The following is a 26,672-nucleotide window of genomic DNA, read 5'->3' as shown; positions in this document are numbered from 1 at the left end:
ATATTATTACAGTATAACTGTTAAGGTAACTTGACATTAACTAAAAAGAAATTCGTTCGAGGAATTGATAAAGAAAAAAACTCCCACACAATTAAAAACTAACCTCGTTTTCGTTATCAAAACATTAACATATTTAATCGAATAATTACCTTTCGATAAGAGTTTTCTTATCTGTCTATTTTGACCTTCAGAGAAAATTAATCTGCACAAGGTTAAAAAAGATTGACCAAGTGTCTGGCCACACATATCATTTGAGTCGACGGTCATTGACTGTCCCAATTCTACCCCTACTCGAGGTGCAGCCTGTGATAAGTATCAAGCGACGTTAGAATATAGTTCTAGACATTGCATTACGTGACGAGTGAGTCATGTTTTACGTTATTCCAGCAGAATCACAACGGGGAATATCATAGCTGATGTCTATTGGTGTGATAGATGTGTGGTGTGTGGTTGCAGGAGGGAGTGACAGATCACATGGGACAGGACACGAAAGTTTGATGACAGGTTATAAGATGTACGTTGTTGTACCAGTCCCTGCCTACAGCCTCTGTACTTGTATCCTAGCCAGCCTCTCTGGGCTGTAGTCGGGCGGAGGAACACTCCTGAAAGTGACTGTGTCCGTGCACTGTATCATCTTGTATTGGTTCGGGTGATTTACTTGGTTATCTCCCTTTACGCCTTCGTCTTCATCCATGGAATAGACTGAGTTCGAGATGGCGTATGTCGACCGCTTCACGCCCGTCGTGAGGGAATCATCAAGATCCCTGGCATAACGCCCTGTGCGATATTCAGGATTCGCAGGACCCCAGTCTGACGTAGGCTTCCAAGAGTTTTTCTGCAATAGTTAATGAAGGACTAATTTTATGATGTTGAATGCAATGGTGACCGACTTCCAGTCACTGCAGCCAGAAATAGAATCGATACTGGACCAAGCGAATCAGTGAAGTTGATTCTTATGAATGAATAAGTGAACAGTAATTGCTTCACAGACGGCTTATTGAATCAGAATCACAACACTTGTAGTGACGACACGAAATACAGAGACGCCGTTCAATGCACTATGAAAACAGTGGACTATGGTGGACGCCCGTAATTTTGAAAGGTTTATTGGAACACAAATTGTTGACAAGATGCAGTATATTTTGATTCATCGAGGAACCACACAAGCAGTTAGTGCTCGGTTCTCATTATCTCTTAATAGAGTCATTGAAAGATATATTCGACTGTACTGCCTGGCAACAGCCATTTTAAATAATGGTCTTTTTATGAATTTAGATGGACATTTTCTCAGGTTTCTCAATATCTATCAGCGTTATAACAAGTGGCAGTACTTACAAAGCCGTATCTTTTGATCTGGACGATGGCCACGATAATGATAAGCAGCACAGGGAGACTGACCATCACCCACCCCACGCCCTGCGCCCACGGGGGGAACGTGTAGTCCCCGTACCTGGCAGGAGAGTTCTCCACACTCGCAATGATGATGATGAACTGTTGGAATGAGAAACAAATCCTGGAGGACTTAGGACAGGTAAGAAACAACTCATTTGAAACAGTCTTGTTTACAGTTATGTATTTAATCCTGAATAAATATGCATCAGTATGTGAACATTTGAGTTCTTCACCTGGACCGTGCCAGGTTCAATTCCAGATTCGCTTACTGAACAAACGGGACTGTCTTACCAGGATAGTTGCCGGAGTTAGGGCGAACCACGTGGCCATCCAGTACACGTTAGGCTTGTGTCCAATCATCATCTCAATGTCAGCCCTAAACTTCTGTATACCTGCACGGCGAAGAAGTAACAGATAAAGTGGCTACCTAACTCCCACATAAATTAGAACTAAATGAAAGATGAAATGTGACGTTTCGACTGATTCATCCCATACTCACCATAGACATACATGAGGCAGATGATCTCCGCCAGGGCCACTATCATGAGGTTGTAGTTGCCACAGTACCAGTCCATCAGCGTCAACACATAGATACCACCCTGCACATAGGAATAGCCCTGAGTTAACTGATCATCTACACACATAGAGAAATGAATACCTTGCACAAGCATGTAACATAACACAGAAAGTGGCTAATACCTCACACAGTGAAAGATAACACGCAACTTATTCACTCTGTCAAGCTAACGATGATTCACAAACAGTCTGTGGGTGCAAGTGACCATTTATTGGAAATAAAAGTGACAAAACTATTTCTGTAACCATAAAGAGTTTCTCTTAAAGCAGAATCCGTCTTACAATTCCGACTACACCATATATTAATCTAAGTAAATAGCTAGTGACGCTATCTGATGTTCGCGGTAGGGTGCCAGAGCCAATTAACAAGGTTGGCATCGTCACAAATACATGCAAGTACAAGTCAATTGTTCACCTGTAATATACACGGGAACTTTAGGCCAAGGTCGAGGTAAGGAATTGCATCGGGCATAATTTTTAGTACATCGAAAGTGGAAGAAATTCTCCATGTGTTTGCTAGGGCCTTGACTGTTGTAATCGTTTGAACAGGATTTTTAGGAATCGTTTCGAAATCTTTACATTAAGAGCGTGTTCCTTTGTACCTCAAAGGTTATGAAATGAAGACACCAAAGGCTGGGGAAGCTGGAAAAGTCCTCTACGTGAAAGGGAAGTTCGAACATGGAAAAATGTAACTCGTCACACAGTATAGAGTGAATTATGCCTAATTGCAATGTTTATCCTTCCCTTGCCCACGACCTAAACACAGATGAGTGTTCTAGTTGGGGAGAGGCAATATACCTGAGGACAAAGGGGGCGCGGTGGGAGAGCTGGCTAAGGCACCAGGCTACTGATCCAGCGAGGTTGAGGTGCCGGGATCGAGCCCACCTTTGACCTGGTGTAAAAACCTTGGAGTCAACTTTGTGAGCAGACTCTTTCAGTGTTGTAACAACCCTTAGTGTACAGTACACAACCACTTAAAAGAACCCACGAATCCGTTGGTATAGGACCAGATGGTGGCCACATGAATATGTGCAAACACCTAGTTGCGGGTACAGCAACGTGCAGTGAAGTTGGACAAAGTACTGTTACTATGTGTCCCAGTCCATCCAGCTGTGAATGGGTACCTCGTTAGGATGAGAAAGCCACAATAACTCGGTGCGCCTAGTGGCAGCAAGAGGTGTATACTCCCCAGGGAGTTGAGATTGCTAATACAATGTGCAGTTGATATTGACATCCATGGATCGAGGGAAAAAATACCAGCGCCTTGAGCATGCACTAGTGCGTGGATATGTGCGCTATATAAATATCCTATAATAAAATAATAAAAAAGGGAGCTTACCGTGGTGACCTGTGGAATGCCCAGCAGGAACCCGACTGCACAACAGAAGAAGGTGAAGGCTGCCTTGTTCTTCCGGAAGAACTGGGGATGTATGTCGGAGACTCCACTTATCACTGCTTCCATCATGGCGAACTGGGGACATAGGGGCATACAAGGTCACACAGTGTCACACTGGATTAAGGATGTTTCAAAACCCAATACTGTGAACTATCTCAGGACACAATAACTAATTATAACATATAGTCATATAACCATAGTCCAAATGACTCCAGTATTGGATCTACAGCGAGTCGACGGACGATGCCACAACCATCATCACATCCACTTCCATCAACACTAGAGCCACGACCACTACCACATCAACTACCATCAACACTAGAGCCACAACCATCATCACATCCACTACCATCAACACTAGAGCCGCAACTATCATCACATCCACAACCATCAACACTAGAGCCACAACCATCATCACATCCACTACCATCAACACTAGAGCCGCAACCACTACCACATCCTTTACCGTCAACACTAGAGCCACGACCATCATCACATCCACTTCCATCAACACTAGAGCCACAACCATAACAGTCTCTGATCCCACAGATTCGATATAATTATTGTGATTTGAAACCATTATGTAGTTCAATATTGAACAGATATTACTTCAACTTGATAAAGAATTACTTTTTGTATCTGAAAAATATATCAAAATGAGACAAAGCTAACGTTTATAACTAATAATTCATTGTAACTATTTTAAGATATACATCTACCTGACTGTCAAGGCCTACTGTAAGGATCATAAAAAAGAACAAGAACGCCCAGAATGATGACTGTGGGAGTCGAGCAAGTCCTTCTGGGTACGCGATGAACGTCAGACCTGGGCCTGTGAACACATGTGTTGGGGACCCATAAAGCGAAAACATGTACGATATGGTATTTTCATGTCCTTGTTTTAAGAAACAATAAACGTAAACACTTTGCGATAGGAAGCTAACCGGGAGGGTTTCTGACTCTCACCTTGGTCCACGACGTCAGCGATCTCCTGGTTCGTGGTGTACGCCATAAAACCCAGCAGAGAGAAGATGGCGAATCCAGCGAATATGCTGGTGGAACAGTTAATGACAGCCACTACAATGGCGTCCCTGGAAACATATGAAATATAGTAGAGTCAGCTTATTCTGCGATACATTCTTTGTTTGTGTGTGTTTTTGTAAGTGTTTGACTTGTGCCAGGATAGGCCCACCTTCTCGCGAACACGTGGTGTCACTCCATTCTGACATGTATTCATAAACATGTGCTTTTGACGGTCGGACCTGTACAACGGACTCTACTTGTGGTAAATATGTCTTATGCTTATGAATATAATTTCTGCTTTTATTTAATAATGGCGACGAAAGTGATGACAGCCGGTTGTCGTAGTTGGGGTCAGCGTTATAGGTACGGGTCATCTTCATCATCACGACAGCTACAACCACCAACACATGCACTACCACAGCACAACAGCTACAACTACTACCACCACATAGACAACAACTCATCAGCCACCACCACCACTACCACACACATCAGCCACCACCACCACAACCACTACCACAGCCACTACCATTAACACTAGAGACACAACCAGAACCACTTCCACTACAATCAACACTAGAGTCACAAAAATCATAAAATCCACTTCCATCAACACTAGAGCCACAACCATCATCACATCCACTTCCATCAACACTAGAGCAATAACCACTACCACATCCACTACCATCAACACTAGAGCCACAACCACTACCACATCCACTACCATCAACACTAGAGCCACAACCACTACCACATCCACTACCATCAACACAAGAGCCATAACCACTACCACTTCCACGACCATAAACACTAGAGCCACAACCATCATCACATCCACTACCGTCAACACTAAAGCCACGACCACTACCACTTCCACGACCATCAACACTAGAGCCACAACCATCATCACATGTACTTCCATCATCACTAGAGCCACAACCATCATCATATCCAATACAATCAACACTAGAGCCACGACCACTACCACATCCACTACCATCAACACAAGAGCCACAACCACTACCACATCCACTACCATCAACACTAAAGCCACAACCATCATCATATCCAATACAATCAACACTAGAGCCACGACCACTACCACATCCACTACCATCAACACTAGAGCCACAACCACTACTACATCACCTACCATCAACACTACAGACACAACACCTACCACATCCACTACCATCAACACTAGAGCCACAACCATCATCATATCCAATACAATCAACATTAGAGCCACGACCACTATCACATCCACTACCATCAACACAAGAGCCACAACCACTACCACATCCACTACCATCAACACTAAAGCCACAACCATCATCATATCCAATACAATCAACACTAGAGCCACGACCACTACCACATCCACTACCATCAACACTAGAGCCACAACCACTACCACATCACCTACCATCAACACTAGAGACACAACACCTACCACATCCACTACCATCAACACTAGAGCCTGAACCTTCATCACATCCAATACCACCAACACTAGAGCCACAATCACTACCACATCCACTACCATCAACACAAAGAGCTACAACCCCTACCACACCCATTACCATCAACACTAGAGCCACAACCACTACCACATCCATCTACCATCAACACTAGAGCCACAACCATTGTCACATCCACTACCATCAACACAAGAGCCACAACCACTACCACATCCACTACCACCAACACTAGAGCCACAACTATCATCACATCCACTACCATCAACACTAGACACAACCATCATCATCAGCATCCACTGCACTCAACAATAGATCCACAACAACTACCACCATCCACTACTACCATCAACACAAGAGCCACAACCATCACCACATCCAATACAACCAACATTAGAGCCACTGATCACTACCACATCCACTACCATCAAACACTAGAGCCACAACCACTACCACATCCACTACCATCAACACTAGAGCCCCAACCATCCCTCACATCTACTACCATCAACACAAGAGCCATAACCACTACCACATCCACTACCATCAACACTCTGGAGCCACAAACACTACCACATCCACTACCATCAACACTTTAGAGCCACAACACCTACCACATCCACCACCATCAACACTAGAGCCACAACCATCATCACATCCACTACCATCAACACAAGAGCCACAACCACTACCACATCCACTACCACCAACACCTAGAGCCACAACCACTACCACATCCACTACCATCAACACTAGAGCCACACTCACTACCACACACCTACTACTATCAACACTAGAGCCACAACTATCATCACATCTACTACCGTCAACACTAGAGCCACAACCATCATCATCGCATCCACTACCATCAACACTAGAGCCACAACCATCATCACATCCACTTCCATCAACACTAGAGCCACAACCACTACACCACATCCACTACCATCAACACTTAGAGCCACAACCACTACCTCACATCCACTACCATCAACACTAGAGCCACGACCACTACCACACCCACTACCATCAACACTAGAGCCACAACTATCATCACATCTACTACCATCAACACTAGAGCCACAACTATCATCACATCCACTACCATCAACACTAGAGCCACAACCATCATCACATCCACTTCCATCAACACTAGAGCCACAACCATAACAGTATCTGCTCCCACAAAAGCACAACTAAAACCATCATCACATCCACTACCATCAACACTAGAGCCACAACCATCATCACATCCACTTCCATCAACACTAGAGCCATAACCACTACCACATCCACTACCATCAACACACAAGAGCTACAACCCCTACCACACCCACTACCATCAACACTAGAGCCACAAACTACTACCACATCCACTCACCTTCAACACTAGAGCCACAACCATTGTCACATCCACTCATGATCAACACACAAGTGCCACAACCACTACCACATCCACTACCACCAACACTAGAGCCACAACTATCATCACATCCACTACCATCAACACTAGAGCTACAACCATCGTCACATCCACTGCAGTCAACACTAGATCCACAACAACTACCACATCCACTACCATCAACACAAGAGCCACAACCATCATCACATCCAATACAATCAACATTAGAGCCACGATCACTACCACATCCACTACCATCAACACTAGAGCCACAACCACTACCACATCCACTACCATCAACACTAGAGCCCCAACCATCCTCACATCTACTACCATCAACACAAGAGCCATAACCACTACCACATCCACTACCATCAACACTAGAGCCACAAACACTACCACATCCACTACTATCAACACTAGAGCCACAACACCTACCACATCCACCACCATCAACACTAGAGCCACAACCATCATCACATCCACTACCATCAACACAAGAGCCACAACCACTACCACATCCACTACCACCAACACTAGAGCCACAACCACTACCACATCCACTATCATCAACACTAGAGCCACGACCACTACCACACCTACTACCATCAACACTAGAGCCACAACTATCATCACATCTACTACCATCAACACTAGAGCCACAACTATCATCGCATCCACTACCATCAACACTAGAGCCACAACCATCATCACATCCACTTCCATCAACACTAGAGCCACAACCACTACCACATCCACTACCATCAACACTAGAGCCACAACCACTACCACATCCACTACCATCAACACTAGAGCCACGACCACTACCACACCCACTACCATCAACACTAGAGCCACAACTATCATCACATCTACTACCATCAACACTAGAGCCACAACTATCATCACATCCACTACCATCAACACTAGAGCCACAACCATCATCACATCCACTTCCATCAACACTAGAGCCACAACCATAACAGTATCTGCTCCCACAAAAGCACAACTAAAACCATCATCACATCCACTACAATCAACACTAGAGCCAAACCATCATCACATCCACTTCCATCAACAATAGAGCCACAACCACTACCACATCCACTACCATCAACACTAAAGCCACAACCATCATCGCATCCAATATAATCAACACTAGAGCCACGACCACTACCACATCCACTACCATCAACACTAGAGCCACAACCACTACTTACTACATCACCTACCATCAACACTACAGACACAACACCTACCACATCCACTACCATCAACACTTAGAGCCACAACCATCATCATATCCAATACAATCAACATTAGAGCCAATGACCACTACCACATCCACTACCATCAACACAAGAGCCACAACCACTACCACATCCACTACCATCAACACTAAAGCCACAACCATCATCATATCCAATACAATCAACACTAGAGCCACAACCACTACCACATCCACTACCATCAACACTAGAGCTTCACAACCACTACCACATCACCTACCATCAACACTAGAGACACAACACCTACCACATCCACTACTATCAACACTAGAGCCTGAACCTTCATCACATCCAATACCATCAACACTTTAGAGCCACAATCACTACCACATCCACTACCATCAACACAAGAGCTACAACCCCTACCACACCCACTACCATCAACACTAGAGCCACAACCACTACCACATCCACTACCATCAACACTATAGCCACAACCACTACCACATCCACTACCACTCAACACTAGAGCCACAACCATCGTCACATCCACTACCATCAACACAAGAGCTACAACCACTACCACATCCACTACCATCAACACTAGAGCTACAACCCCTACCACACCCACTACCATCAACACAAGAGCCACAACCACTACCACATCCACTACCACCAACACTAGAGCCACAACTATCATCACATCCACTACCATCAACACTAGAGCCACAACCATCATCACATCCACTGCAGTCAACACTAGATCCACAACAACTACCACATCCACTACCATCAACACAAGAGCCACAACCATCATCACATCCAATACAATCAACATTAGAGCCACGATCACTACCACATCCACTACCATCAACACTAGAGCCACAACCACTACCACATCCACTACCATCAACACTAGAGCCCCAAACCATCCTCACATCTACTACCATCAACACTAGAGCCATAACCACTACCACATCCACTACCATCAACACTAGAGCCACAAACACTACTACCATCCACTACCATACCATCAACACTAGAGCCACAACCATCATCACATCCACTACTACCATCAACACAAGAGCCACAACCACATACCACATCCACTACCACCAACACTAGAGCCACAACCACTACCACATCCACTACCATCAACACTAGAGCCACAACCACTACCACACCCACTACCATCAACACTAGAGCCACAACTATCATCACATCTACTACATCAACACTCACACTATCATAGACCATCCAACACTAGAGCCACAACCATCATCACATCCACTACCATCAACACTAGAGCCACAACAACCACATCCATCATCAACACTCCACTACCATCAACACTAGAGCTACAACCATCATCACATCCACTACCATCAACACTAGAGCCACAACCACTCACATCCACTACCATCAACACTAGAGCCACAACCATCATCACATCCACTACCATCAACACTAGAGCCACAACTATCATCACATCCACTACATCAACACTAGAGCCACTATCACATCCAACACTCAACACTAGAGCCACAACTATCATCACATCTACTACCATCAACACTAGAGCCACAACTATCATCACATCCACTACCATCAACACTAGAGCCACAACCATCATCACATCCACTTCCATCAACACTAGAGCCACAACCATAACAGTATCTGCTCCCACAAAAGCACAACTAAAACCATCATCACATCCACTACCATCAACACTAGAGCCACAACCATCATCACATCCACTTCCATCAACACTAGAGCCACAACCACTACCACATCCACTACCGTCAACACTAGAGCCACGATCATCATCACATCCACTACAATCAACACAAGAGCCACAACTATCATCACATCCACTTCCATCAACACTAGAGCCACAACCATCATCACATCCACTACCATCAACACTAGAGCCACAACCATCATCACATCCACTTCCATCAACACTAGAGCCACAACCATAACAGTATCTGCTCCCACAAAAGCACAACTAAAATCATCATCACATCCACTACCATCAACACTAGAGCCACAACCATCATCACATCCACTTCCATCAACACTAGAGCCACAACCACTACCACATCCTTTACCGTCAACACTAGAGCCACGATCATCATCACATCCACTTCCATCAACACTTGAGCCACAACCATAACAGTATCTGCTCCCACAAAAGCACAACTAAAACCATCATCACATCCACTACCATCAACACTAGAGCCACAACCATCATCACATCCACTTCCATCAACACTAGAGCCACAACCACTACCACATCCTTTACCGTCAACACTAGAGCCACGACCATCATCACATCCACTTCCATCAACACTAGAGCCACAACCATCACACATCCATCACCATCAACACTAAAGCATCATCACATCCACTACCATCAACACTAGAGCCACAACCATCATCACATCCACTTCCATCAACACTAGAGCTACAACCACTACCACATCCTTTACCGTCAACACTAGAACCACAACCATCATCACATCCACTTCCATCAACACTAGAGCCACAACCATCATCACATCCACTCATATAAACACTAGAGCCACAACCACTACCACATCCACTACCGTCAACACTAGAGCCACGATCATCATCACATCCACTACAATCAACACTAGAGCCACAACTATCATCACATCCACTACTATCAACACTAGAGCCACAACCATCATCACATCCACTTCCATCAACACTAGAGCCACAACCATCATCACATCCACTACCATCAACACTAGAGCCACAACCATCATCCACATCCACTTCCATCAACACTAGAGCCACAACCATCATCACATCCACTTCCATCAACACTAGAGCCACAACCATCATCATCCACTTCCATCAACACTTCCATAATTTCCATCAAATACTAGAGCCACAACCATAACAGTATCTGCTCCCACAAAAGCACAACTAAAACCATCATCACATCCACTACCATCAACACTAGAGCCACAACCATCATCACATCCACTTCCATCAACACTAGAGCTACAACCACTACCACATCCTTTACCGTCAACACTAGAGCCACAACCATCATCACATCCACTCATATAAACACTAGAGCCACAACCACTACCACATCCACTACCGTCAACACTAGAGCCACGATCATCATCACATCCACTACAATCAACACTAGAGCCACAACTATCATCACATCCACTACTATCAACACTAGAGCCACAACCATCATCACATCCACTTCCATCAACACTAGAGCCACAACCATCATCACATCCACTACCATCAACACTAGAGCCACAACCATCATCACATCCATTTCCATCAACACTAGAGCCACAACCATCATCACATCCACTCATATAAACACTAGAGCCACAACCATCATCACATCCACTACCATCAACACTAGAGCCACAACCATCATCACATCCACTTCCATCAACACTAGAGCCACAACCATCATCACATCCACTACCATCAACACTAGAGCCACAACCACTACCACATCCACTACCATCAACACTAGAGCCTGAACCTTCATCACATCCAGTACAATCAACACTAGAGCCACGACCACTACAACATTCTACTATCAACACTAGAACCACAACCACTACCACATCCACTATCATCAACACTAGAGCTACAACCACTACCACATCCACTACCATCAACACTAGAGCCACAACCACTACCACATCCACTACCATCAACACTAGAGCCTGAACCTTCATCACATCCAGTACAATCAACACTAGAGCCACGACCACTACAACATTCTACTATCAACACTAGAACCACAACCACTACCACATCCACTTCCATCAACACTAGAGCTACAACCGCTACCACATCCACTATCATCAACACTAGAGCCACAACTGTAACAGTATCTGCTCCTACAAAAGCACAACTACAACCATCATCACATCCACTACCATCAACACCAAAGTCACAACCACCACCATATCCACTACCAACAACAGAACAGCTACGAACACTTACACTGCCACATCAACTACCATCAGCACTACAGCACAACTAAAAATATCATCACATCCACATCCACCACCACTCAAACATCCATTTCCACCTCTACCAGCGCCATCATGCCCACAGCTTTCACCAAGACTACCGGCCTCTGTACCGCGATGACCATATGCATCCTGATCAATCCCCACACCAACCGCAACAGCAGTGTTGCACCTGTAGCAGTTGTTGTGGAACTTGTTGTAGCTCGACATGGTAGGCAGGGCACCGAAACCCACCCCAAGGGAGTAGAATATCTGTGTGGCAGCTTCACCCCATACCTGTAACCATGAAAAGACCTAGTCATGAATGCATCGAGATACTGCTGATTATTCAGAATCGTTCCACATGGATCCATGTTAACCGTTGTCAATATTATCGAATATATTTTATTTATCCATCAGTTTGTATGATCAATATCTTTTTTAAACTGGTATTGGAAAGAGGAAGAGGCGAAGAGGTGCAGTTATTGTCTTACCCTGGCTTCCCGCAGTTTCTCTGGCTTGGGCACGACATAGAACTGTATACCCTTCTCGTATCCTGGCAACGTCAGGCCCCGGATGAGGAGGATCAGTAAGATGATGAAAGGGAATGTTGCGGTGAAATACACGACCTGGATTGAGGGAGTAAGCGTGTGAGTGAGAGGCATTTTTTGCTAATGAATAAGCCCGCAACATTGTGGGAAGAATATCTAAGAATACACGTTGTACCAATCTGAAGAATCGAACCCAGGTCTTCGGTGCGATCATCCTTTGCTGTCAATCACTAGGTTTCTCAGCTGCCTGTCAGCCTGGGTGAGTGAGGGAAGGGGGAAGGGGGATGTACACATTAAGAGTACGGAAGGGATATCAGAAAGTCATCAATCTTGCCCTGTGAGTTCCGGACTTTCAATTCGACTCTGAAGTACCCTAGTCTTTACCATTGAAATACAGAGAATTTGTCAACAACCAAAGAATAATATGCAACGATCAAACGTCGAGTGACAGAATTTCAGCGCGGGAGGGAGTTTGGAAGGTGACCCTAGTTCTGGTCAACCCAGCTTCAGAACCACCATGGAAAAGATGCCGTCAACCCATTGAGCTTGAGGATGCTTCATTGAGCGAGGAAATTCGACCGTGCTCCTTAAAACAAACATTTGGCCTCAAAATCATGACCTAAGCAAAAGCATAATATATAATATTTTCCATAACATACCTTTGAAAACAACTATAGTCAAAAACATACATGCTTATTGAAAAACTGTGTCAGTCGATCAAATACACGCAACAGCCATTTCAATTATAAGAACATGATTCAAATGCGACTACTGCACAATTTCGACGATGAAATCAGCATGTGTTTAATGAACCACTTAGTCTATCAAAACTGATTTGTTTGTTAGCCAACCTTCTACAGAACAAGTCTATGAACTGGCCAAGAAAGTTTTCATCACATTGTTCTTGATTGAGGAGAAGATTGACTCTGATCAAATTAATCTGCCTTGCCTATTGATGGGATAGGTGATACCCCCTCCAAAACAATGTCTGTTTAAGCATTATTTCAGTTAAAAGGCCCCCCTTTCCTTCCCCTACCCATTCACTCTCAAACAGATAAAAAAAACATGAAAAAAACAAAACTAGAAACAAAACAAGACACAAAATAAAAGTAACAAAACAAAACACAAACTGACAATGTTCCAACCATAAAAGAGACCGTTGAAACGGGTTCGTCTCTAAATGTGGAAAAATATTGTCTTAGAATGCCAGAGAAATAAGATATTACTTGCCCGAACAATTTTATTTTCGATATTGTCTTGAATTATCAATGAACGAATACACCTCCATCAATCAATTTCTTCAGCTATTCTCTCGAGGTAAACAAATGGTTAATCCATTCGCTCTTTGTGAATATATCGAACGCTGGCTCCAAGGCCATTCACACAAATTATAGATATTGGAAAGTATTTAGTTGAAACACCACTTTGAACAGTGTTCCAGTTACATCACGGCGTTCGGTATAGGCGGGGTATACGGGACTGATAGACAGGGATCATAATCGGGGCAAATCTTGGAGTCGAACCCAAAACAGACTGACCGACTTAGTAGTGGGCGCGAGCTCAACCTTATCTACAAGGGTTAATGTTATTTTCAATCGGCGAGTGTATGGTCAGTACTATAGCAGATCGACAGTGTACCCACCTTCCCTGACGATTTGATGCCTTTCAGGAGACAGAAGAAGATGAGGATCCAGGCCAGGATGAGGGTGATCAGGAGCTTAACGCTGACGTCGCCAAGGTCATGGATTCCGGTCGATTCGTGTAGACGAAGCACAGACCGCCTGAATGGTACATGTACATATGATAAACCCTTTATCCAGATACATACTGTTGTGAACTAAAACCACAATTCGCCAATACAACAAGGGCTGGTAGTGTGAGGTCTTATACGCTGGAACTGAATGTGTAGAGTGGAATGTCATAGTCGTGCACTTTACCGTGCGTTTGAATCCAAGACTGGCCATGATTGTTACCCTTTGTATCTCAGCGAATGAGGACTTGAGTCATAGTTTGGGGCTTCCCTCCATATAAAACTAACAATCCAAGATGCAAATGAGATACTATTCATAGGAAAGTTAAACTCACTAACTCGCTTTAAAGTAATATAATTTTAAAAGAATAAGTTTTCAATTAATCTTTTACACGTTTACAAAGGCTATGACCGAAATTATGAAAATTTTATACCGTTAAGATTCAAAATTTAGTGAACATATTGGAGAAGGTTTATATCCACTTTGTATACTGAGTCAAAAAAAGAAACTTCACAAAATGTAATTTGAAAAATAATGAATAATTTTTCTCTGATGATACATCTATGTATCCGAAATGGGATCCCTATCTTTCGACTCTAGAAAAACGTTAGCAAAACCAACTCAAACCCATCCATTCGTCGTGCAAATGACGTTAGTGCCAAATCAGGTTTTGCACGTGCAGTCGATCACGTGATCTTCGCATCGAAGTTTTCTTCATATGCACGTGTTTGCATTGGCCTCAAGAATTGAAAAAACACTTCTAAACCACAGTTCTAACGGTACTTGAAATGCCACGATTGTCAAAAAGTGCAACTTGAACGTGGTTGGCATGTTGCAAGCGGGAAGATCAGTTATTGACGTCGCAAGAGCAATGGGATGCAGCCGTCGTACTGTGTATGACTTGCGAGGTCGTCTACAACAAACTGGCACCACTTCTGATCGCCCAAGGTCGGGTCGTCCACGTGTGACGTCACGAGCAGAAGACCGTCAAATCGTCCTACGTCACCTACGTGACAGATTTCTGCCGGCTACACGAACCAGGGCTGAGATGTTTAGAGGTCGACTGTCCTCACAGACCATTCGAAATCGGTTGCGGGCTGCCAGTCTCCATTCTCGACGTCCATATCGTGGGCCAATATCGACGCCGTTTCATCAACGTCAACGTCTGCTGTGGGCCCAACCTCACCTCCGATGGACCCAGAGAAACTGGAATCGAGTCGTCTTTAGTGATGAATCCAGGTTTACCCTCAGATTCTGGAGACGACGTCGTGAACGGTATGCCCAATGTTGTGTACAGGAAGTCGACAGATTCGGGGGCGGAAGTTGCATGGTGCGGGGTGCTTTCTGTGGGAACAACCGTTCCCGACTTCTGGTCATCCGTGGAAACCTCACAGCTGCTGCTTACCGCGACAGGTGCTCACCCCTGAACTCGTTCCTTTCATGGCGGCTCATGGCCCAGGTCTACAGTTCCAGCATGATAATGCTCGGCCGCATACCGCGATGTTGACACGAAATTTCCTTCAAAACGCTGGAATCAACGTCATGGACTGGCCATCGAGGTCCCCTGACCTTAATCCAATAGAGCACGTTTGGGATGCACTTGGGAGAAGGCTTCGTGGTCTGAGGAACCAACCTCAGAATTTGCAGGAACTTGGCGCTGCCTTGCAAGAGCAATGGCGCAGAATCCCCAACCACGTGTTCACAAGCATCAGGCAGTCGATGAGGAGACGGTGTTTGGCAGTGGTGAATGCGCGGGGCGGCCATACACGATATTGAACTGAGAAATTTCGCATTTTTATTCTTGTGACTTGACATTCTGTATACCCATGTTTTGGAACGGCGGTGTAACCTAATGGAACTGATTATGGCACTGTCAGTGTATCGAGTACATCCCACAGATCTCAGCAATGAAATAATAATAATTTAACCATCTTACCATCTCTTGTTCTTTTATAGTGTCCTGAAGAAAGAATGTGAAGTTTCCTTTTTTGACTCAGTATATAATAGTTTATAGGGTGCTCGCTTACTGTCGGTGACCAAACATTAAGAAATGTTGTTGAAAGACCCTAGAAGAACTTAATCAGGCGGAAATGTGATTCGAACGAACTGACCACAGGGCCCGTCTCACCCCCCATCACAAACAGAACCAAAACTCACGTCCAATATTCCTCGCTGGCGGAGGTGTACACAAATTTGCAGGAGTCGAACGTGGAGTCTGACAGCATGGTGGAATTGATGCTGTCAAAGTGAGGCAGCCACGTACTGTTGGAACTGACGATGGAGACACATGTGCTGTTGTATAACTCCTCTGGGAAAAGAAGGTCAAAACGTATAAGAAAAAATTGCTGGTCTTTCAAAGGCATATGGTGATTGATGTCTCGAAGACAGAATGTTCTGTATGTTTAACAATGTTCTATGCTTGACAGGAAGAGTTATAGCTCACTTGACGTTAGGAGAATTGTGCGTCCTGACGGAAATGTATCATATTTGACGTTAAAAAGAATGTAACGGCAAGATGAAATACGACATTTGACGCAAAATGACTCACTCACTCACTCACCGTACATGCTGTGAAGCTTGGCGCTCTCGTTCATCCCAGTGAGGTCTGGAAACGCCTCTGTCCTGCACGTGTGCGTATTCCATGTGTTCGTACACGTTGCCCACGGTACCTCAAGGTCAAGGTTGACAAGGGAGACAAACAAGTAGTACATGGCGTACGTTATGATGATGTTATAATAGACACATATCATAGTGCTGATGGTAACCATGGCGATCCCTATACCTGCGTGAGGAAAGATGAATAAAGCCATAAACATCTGTATTCGAACCATGCTGAAACATTGTGAATCAAAGATTGGTTGCATACGATGAACCATATCTATATGTTTTGGCACATCACTGTCAATACCAAATTTGTGAATACGAGCACGTATGAAGTTAGATTATAATAGTTTTAAAGTTGAATGCAATAAATATCCAACACCATATGTAACAGTCAAAACTACAAAAGGTGGCAAAATATATCTTGAAACATTTCCGAGGGACAAACTTGTAAAGTAGGAAGGTCATTACAATGTTATTTTAAAATGTATTATTTGTAAAGCATGATAGGGAAACAAGACTGGTTTCAGGCTAGTGAGTAGTTTACCTGTAAATATGGGGCTGACCTTCCACACTGTGACCGGCCCCTCGGAGGCGAACTGACCAACTGCCAGCTCCATGAAGTACAGCGGCAGGCCAGCGATGACCAGCATGATGAGGTACGGGATCAGGAACGTGGCTGGTGGACACAATATGTTAATGTTTCTTGGTGTTCACCAATTCTAGTACTGGTAATGGTTTGTAAAGGGTTTGTACATCCGTACATCTTATAATGTAACACACTAGAATTCGATGGGACAATTACGTTTCGTCCGTATGTAACACATATTGCTGACTGAGTTTAGTTTTACGCCGCTTTTAGCAATATTCCAGCAATATCACGGCGGGGGACACCAGAAATGGGCTTCACACATTGTGCCCATGTCGGGAATCGAACCCGGGTCTTTGGCGTGACGAGACAACGCTTCAACCACTAGGCTACACCACCGCCCCACACATATTGCTGCGGTCATGGATGCATATATTGTGCCGTTCTCCGTCATATCTCTGGTCATACACACTAGTTACGGTGAAACGGCGTCGTGTTATACATAAAATATTGACCTTAGTACGTGATGCACATAACCTTATATATATAAATAAGATCTTTGCTTTCTGAGCATTTTGTATGTTTTACACAGTTTCGTGGTACAAATTCATCTCTAAATTTTATCCCTAATCTTGATATGTGGCACTTCCATTATTGCAGAATCACGCCGTTAAGCTAAAAAGGATTGGACCATGGTATACGTTATAACTGAACAAAAGGTTAATGATGTCCATGTACTGTTGCTGAGGGTAAGACGGTTGACATGATCAGTGAGATTCTAGTCCAATATAACCTGTTCTTAGGTCAAGCTTGATTAAAATCGCACACCTACAAAATGTTTTTTTCTGATGTCAAAATGTACCACCTCATCCAATCACACCGTATGGTATAGGTGACTGTTTGACAAATGATAAATATAGCTACCGTATACTGCAAGTAACTTGAGAAGAAACATTTTCGATGCTTTGATATTGTAAGTTGTATGCTTCTCTCTCGGGTAATACGGTCTGATGTACGCCTCTTTGTAGCAGTGTCATCCCTCACCTACCGACTCGGGTGACACTGCTACAAAGAGGCGTACATCAGACCGTATTACCCTCGAGAGAAGCATACAACGTATTTATCTTACCGCCATGTTAAATGTACAAAATATCATTTTATTTTATTTTATATGACATGTAAACAAAATGGCGTCTGCCCCTCGACTGGATTATTTCAATCAGTGAAACATATGCTGACAAGGTTGACACTGCTATAAAAATGGTTAATTATGTTTAAGTTTAAATAAAGCAGTGAAAGTCGGTAAAATAAATCTGTAGATAGTGAACTCAAAAACAGCTAATCGAACGGTTTTCGAACTCCGGACACTGCATGCGTCATATTATGACGTCATACGATTGTGAGCGATACAGCTTCTCGGCGGAGAGTTTGGCGGTTACCGTGGCAGCAGGTAATATTTTTCCAGTTGTCACCCTCCTGGGAGGGTAACACGGATTCTTGTTAGAGCTTCATTGACCAATGAAATTAAAGTATTTCACATGAAGGTAAGATAATTGACTGTAACACATCTCCCAAACTGCCTTATTTGTACATCAGACCATCACCATATAAAAATATAAGTCATTGCGTCCTGGTGTTTTCTCGCCAAAGGACATTTACCTCCTCCATTCCTGTAGACCACGTAAGGGAACCTCCAGATGTTGCCGAGCCCAACGGAGAAGCCCACACAGGACAGGATGAAGTCCAGCTTCTTGCTCCAGGTGCCCCGTTCAATCTCCACCTGTGAGGTAAGAACACAATAACACAAGGGTATGTAGGTACATACATGTCAAATACTCATGCTTGTTATTATTTCAGAATTGACGTTTTGTTGTGTTTATAGAGTTGATAAGGAAACAACTGGTGTGGACACTTTGTAAATCCTCTGTAATTTGTGATTCCCACTGTGTGCAAGCTCGGGCACAGTATATACCTGCATCATTGTAAATCATATTGAAGTCAATTCTTAAATGATAAAGAACCCAAACGACACGACAAATTCAAGAACATGGACGTCGAATCACTGTTTTGTTTAAGAGACGACATGAACGACCATGAACGTGAAACTCATCCAGAGCACAAGTTCACAAAACATCGGCAGCGTTGCGAATATCATAAGACTGTGAAACGATGTATGCAATTCGCAATGTCTGACGTGTCCCTTGATCGCACCTGCCATAGTGTAACATCGACGAAGCTAAAAGATATATTTGTAGAATGGAAGCCATTTGTCCTCAGTTGGACTGTGCTTATTACATTGGTCATTAAAGGATAATTTCGTCTCTCGAGTTTACAATTGACCCCACTAAAAATGTATTTTCACAACCACGTGAAAAAACTTTCTTATCATTCCATATGCCTTTGTCGGAGTACATCGAGTATTTTCGTATTTCCGCCCTCTGGTGACTCGGAGGTCTTCCTACCCACAGTTGTCGTTCCAGAGAAAAGGGGCTAGAATACGATATATTGAGGTCTCCATTCATTGGTGTCCACATTTAAGGTACAATCCGTGCTCTTTCTATGAAGACTTTAAAGAGCGTTTGATAATAAACGTAGTGTACAAAGATATACCAACGTATCTACCTTCAAAGGTTCAGGACGAATTTAAAAAAGTGAAAACAATCCTTGAAATGCTGGACTTCCTCATAGGGCTCTCACGAGTACTCGGGTACTCGGGGCCGAGTCGGGTAAAAGTCGGGTAAAGCAGGACTCGAGTCCAATTGAATGGACTCGAGGACTCGCAGGGGAGATACCTCTAAACATCTCATGCAATCAAGATGGATGATCGTGAGAAAAATCCAATGTCTGGACGCATTTTATCTTGATTTAGTGGCCAAAATACGAAATGCCGTCTTTGTGGCGTTTCCCTTAGTTACGCAAGCATTTGTCCTGTAAGCACCCACAATAAGCACTGTAGACAGAAAACCAGCTCAACAAGCAACGCTGGGGCAGTTTGGTAAGTTTGATAGCAAAAGTCGCAAGCCTGTTGACAGGAAATGGTATGAAGGTATTACGCAAAAAGCAATGCTTATGCGCGTTAAGGATATGCGACCATTAAGTCTTGTTAAAGGGGAGGGTTTCAGGGCTTTCTGTGAACCATTGAACCCAAATTACCAGGTCCCATGTACTGCGACAATTCACAACTACCTCATAAAGTCGTATGAAGTTTGCAAGGAGAACAAAATATCAGTACCCAAAACAGTACCTGCCGTTGCCCTAACTACGGACGCGTGGACAAGCGTAACCACTCACGGCTGTATCACTGTCCCTGCCCACTATACCTATGTTTGAACAACTTGTTTTCTACATAGATATTCAGTCGTTCTTATCCAGCGTATTTCAGTGTTACATATTCAACAATCAACACATACATACGCATTCAAAATAACATTCACACTTGGAGACCTATATCCTTAATAGTGAAAATTTTAATCACAATGAATACCATTGACGTGATCTCCGTTCAGCAGAGTTTCGGAAGAAGAAATACAGCGTAGTGTTACTCAATAAATGGTTAGTCTTTAGTTTGAAACCAAACCGTTTTCACTATAAGAAGTCTCAAATAAACATCAATCCTGTTTTACATATTCTTTAAGTTCCATAGTCGATCCATCTTTACAAGATACTAGTATCTAATGCAGCACCAATCAATGAATGCTTTATCTATGTATCTTCCAGCTTTGGAACGTGTTTTGCCGCATTTTAACCGTGATTAAGGTTAATTGATTATGTGACTTATCGTCCAGGTGAATGTTTAAAAGTTGCTAATATGTCATAACTGCAACGACATATTAATATTAGATAATCTTGAAAGCGCAGTCAAACTTAAAACCAAAAGAAAAGAGAAGTAGATTGATTGGTTTCTTTTCCCGGACACATCCAATCATATTACAGCATTTACAGGCGTAATAAGGTATCACCGGCCCAGCTCATGAATATTAATCACATAATTGATCGCGTAGAACTGGGTCACAGTGACACTTACGTTGCCTTCACATTCTGTTTGCAAATAAAAGGTAATAGATACTTCCATTGACATTGAATATCAATTGCTTTATTCAGGAACGTTTGGATTCACATATACATGTTGCATTATTCGTAGATTGGAAGTTGGAACAGCTACGTGTATGCTTGAATGTTGGTTTCAGATAAGCATCCAAATTGTCGGGTACTCGGGTCCGAGTCGGGTCTGACACCTCGAGTACTCGAGTCCCAAATTTTGGACTCGTGAGAGCCCCCACGCCATTTGTGATTCGTTTTGCGATTACTGCAAGCGACGATCAGACTCTTTGACTCACTTTCATCAGAGGCCCGTGAAGATCCGGGGTAGAATAGGTCTTCAGCAACCCATGCTTGCCACAAAAGGCGACTATGCTTGTCGTAAGAGGCGACTAACGGGATCGGGTGGTCAGGCTCGCTGACTTGGTTGACACATGTCATAGGTTCCCAATTGCGCAGATCGATGCTCATGCTGTTGATCGATTATTTACAGACCACCGCCATATAGCTTGAATATTGCTTAGTGCGGCGTAAAACTAAACTCACTCACTCACTTTCATCAGAATTTCAAATTAGATCGCGTCGACCTTTCCACAACAATTAATCTTAGTTAAATACACACATAAATAAATACATTTCAGATGTGTGCTGAATGCAACTGCAGATATTTAAGACTGGATGAATCATGAATTACTATTCATAAATTGTGAGGACGTGATTAGACTTGTCACAACTGCGGATTGACAAGCAAAGTTGGCTGTAGGCTTTGTCTGTAGAGTTCATCAAGAATGGAATACAACAGGCCCTCCGTGGTATTTACCACTCATTAATGCAACGGCAGGGTGCTCTTTTGTGTCCAGCATTTTTTCACGTGGATTTCAATTTATTGGTCAAGGATCGCTTTCGTTTTAGCACATTTCAATGTTTAAACATATCCCCACTCAATCGCCATATCAGGATCAGTACAAGTACATGACTTGAGGGAAACTGAGCGTGTTTCGATCATGATGTGGTTCGTTGTGAAACGGTAAACATTCACGTACATATGTATTAATGCTGGTAACTGTTAGACCCCATGGAACGATTGTAATTTAAAGATGTGGAGCGATATCTTCAAATGGTGTACACCCAGTAACGAATATATCAGTTACGGACATGTCAAAAGCAATTAAAGAAATTTCAGGTTAAAGTATATTCACGGAAATGGGAAACTGTCCATTTCGTTTGGTTTTTGTTATGATACACACATTTGAAATTCCAAACATGTACAACACGTTCTAACCATGAATCCAGTCTAATCTACATCTAGCTTGCTTGTATATTATTCACAGTGAGGAAATTTGCTGTAATCTATCTAGATCTGTAGTTGCCGTGGATATATTTCCTACACTTTCAATTACTAGACAGTTTATAAATGAATAAATCTACCTTGAATTTTAAAGTGTCGGATCCGACATGCTGATAGACAGTTTTACACAAGCTAATGATAAATAAAAAAATCTTACTATGGTATGTTCATTTATGGGCATTGTATATCGGATTTACAAACTGGTTGTTTCTTTTTTATGCTCACATGATACAGGAACATACCTACATATCTAATTTTGTCAGGGTTCTAATTCAGCATGATAGAAATATAATTATGAAATAAAACAGAATTAGATAATAGAATATTATGTTCGCAAAACACTTATATCCTGTATGTAAGGATGCTCACGATGACTGAAAGAGATTATCATGTCATCTTTGAAATGAAGGCCTTTTGCATTCCGATTTTCTGACTAGCAGTCAGATCGTCTGTGTGATTAAACCTCGTTTATGCATTCATATGACCAATCCAAACCTTCATAAATTGCCTCCTTTAAAACATAATCTACAACAGTTACACGCGAGCAGTCATAACTGCTTATTGCCCATCTATGTATTACTGCTATCATGCAAGACCACATAATAATTTAACATAAATTAAAAAGCGTAAGACGACGGTAAGGACTGCGTCAAGTTCATAAAACGTTTGCAAAGCCTCAAACGTTAACCTTACCTCTTTGTCCGAGGCCATCGTGTTGTATGTGAAGGTGAGCTTCAGTAGCGGGTAGGAGACTATGGTAAGGACAGGTATTTCGCAAGATCAAGACGCTTCCACCACGCTGTTGTAAAGTCCAACATACTACACTGGAGGTCTTCCCACTAGAACACTACCACGGCAATATGGGTCTACACAGCCAGAACAGTCTCATCACGTCCCAGCTCGGGCACGTGACGGGGCATATTAAGTTATGCTTTGTTGCTCAGGTACAGTGATGTCGGCAAGGGAATATGGAGATGATGTGGAGACAATGCGATTTATATTTTATAAAATCAAATAAACCAAATCTATTCCATAATCAGTCACTTCTGGCTCAGAGTTCATAGCTATGAAGTGAATTCCTGAAATCGGCATGCACAAGTTATGAAATCAGTAAATGAACACACAAAATTCATTGAATATTATATAGGTTATACTGAAGCGCAACCTTTGCGGTGCACAATACAGGTGTATTTCGGCAATATCATTCGGGCATCATGTTGTGATGTACGTGTTTTTCTAGACTCAAATTTATCCATGGAAACACACGTAAACTCTGTTTGTAAGTCATGCTATTTTCATCTCAGAAATATTGCTTCCATTCGTGATATTCTGACATTTGATGCAGCTCACCACCTAGTTCGTTCACTTGTTCTCTCACGTTTGGATTATTGCTGCAGTCTTCTTGTAAATATCCGCCAAGATCTATTGTCCAAGCTCCAGAGGATTCAGAACTCTGCGGCGCGATTGATTTGCCGAGTCAACAAGCGCAGTCACATTACACCATTGCTGATACGCTTACATTGGCTGCCCACGAAAAAGAGAGAATAGAATATAAAAATCCTCACTCTCGCTTCAAGTGCCTCCATGACAAAGCTCCAATCTATCTGAAAGATCTCCTCAGTGAATATGTCCCACCACGGCTTTTAAGATCAAGTTCTAATTTGTCGCTGTCCAAAGCTCATACAGCGTTTGTCATTTTACCAGCGTGTCAATCAGTTGCTGCTACAGACAATTACTACAAATACAATTACATGTACCATGTAACAATGTGATTCTGGAAAGTGCGTGAGTGGACGTTTACTAACCGCGGTGGCTGAGCGAGTTAAGAGGCTGACTTTGTGTGCTTGTGATTAGGTGCCTGACTCTAAGGGTGTGGATTCGAATCCCGGATCGGACTCAACCCAACAAAATACCAGAATCTGTACTTTACTACGAAAGTGTAATCCCAAATGTAACATATGTTACATTTGGTCACTTCCTAAATGGCATTGTTTATTCATGACTTGTCAGGTTCATGTGTGAAGAAAGGCCAACATTATAATCAAGCAGGCCTTGGACATTTACGACTGTCGTGTAACCTACACGAACTGGTGTGGTAGAGACGAACTCAGAAACATAATTAGGGCAAACCTGACGTCAACAGGTTTGATCATTCGCTCTCTCTTTGGGTAAGATAAAGCGAAATTAAGCTAGACTTTAGCTAAACATATGATAAGGACGATCCGCAATTGCATATAGAGGACACATGCGACGCCTTAAATGACTGGACACCTGATAAAAAATCATTCGAAGTCAAAACACACGAGGGCGATTACTATATAAGTCAAACATCTTCACTGGTCAGTACACAACACCACTGACAGTAAACTAAAAGGATGATGTACCTGTGTGTATTCATAGTCTTTCAGTCTTATTTACAAAGAAATGATCAAATATTACTTATGCATGCATGGAATATTATAGACTATAACGTGTGACATATTTGTCAGCCAGAAATGTGTAATGTATTTATTATGAATAGATGTTAACTTTGTTTTGTATGTTTTAAAATGTGTTTAGCACAACATGTGCGTGTAATGTACAGTTACCCCCTAATATCGTAAGATGATTATCCACTAAGTCTCCGGATATATATAGTTTACACGCTGAATACGATATTTAAAGTGAAGGTAAATCGGGCTATATAATTAATGATAAAACATCTGTATAATCTGTATATCTAAGGTTCTACAGCTACAGTGATGGTTACTTAGATACTGAAAGTATTATACTTTGATGCGCACGATGGCAAACCAATGATGAACGTCAAATCTATTGGCGTAATACATAAATTAATGCAATATATGATCATGTGAATTTCAATATCTCTTATATCCTAGTTCTATCATTGCGTGCCAAATAATGTCATGTCTAATGTTATTGGTACTGTCGCGCATCGTGTATATATATAAATTTGTCAAATAACGCGTTGTGATAATCCAAGAATTGTACATACTGATTTAACGTGCAAACGCAGTCATAGGTGATTCTGTGCGTGTTGTGATTCATGAATGCCCCCGTAAACATAAACGTATACTGTAAATCATGAAATTAATGCGTCACGATTTTAATGCGAGTGCGAGGGTCTAGTCTAAAATGCGTCACGAAATTAATGCGAGCTCAGGAATCTGAATCTTTGATGTTGTTCATTTTCTTTTTACACTTGTTATTTACTAAATAACCTGACTTGAGCTGACGATGCTTTAATTACGCTATGTTTTGAGTACTTGCTCT

At 42.8% G+C, this 26,672-nt stretch overlaps 1 protein-coding gene across 1 annotated transcript; it reads right to left on the bottom strand.

Moving 5' to 3' along the window:
* Positions 1 to 538: 538 nt before the first annotated feature.
* On the bottom strand, positions 539 to 24,110 carry LOC124286398 (sodium-dependent proline transporter-like). Its single transcript, XM_046722767.1, has 15 exons — positions 24,093 to 24,110; positions 19,673 to 19,793; positions 17,972 to 18,103; positions 17,384 to 17,605; positions 16,981 to 17,131; positions 14,715 to 14,853; positions 13,016 to 13,150; positions 12,715 to 12,818; positions 4,331 to 4,455; positions 4,084 to 4,196; positions 3,308 to 3,439; positions 1,892 to 1,991; positions 1,684 to 1,784; positions 1,336 to 1,491; positions 539 to 835 (listed from the first exon to the last, which is right to left on the bottom strand). Exons 1-15 carry the CDS (start codon positions 24,108 to 24,110, stop codon positions 539 to 541), a joined length of 2,046 nt encoding a protein of 681 aa, XP_046578723.1.
* Positions 24,111 to 26,672: the final 2,562 nt, after the last annotated feature.

Source organism: Haliotis rubra, unplaced genomic scaffold, assembly GCF_003918875.1.
Source record: "Haliotis rubra isolate DU_JTF1 unplaced genomic scaffold, ASM391887v1 Scf382, whole genome shotgun sequence".
NCBI lineage: Eukaryota > Metazoa > Mollusca > Gastropoda > Lepetellida > Haliotidae > Haliotis > Haliotis rubra.
This window is presented reverse-complemented; position numbering and strand designations above follow the sequence as displayed.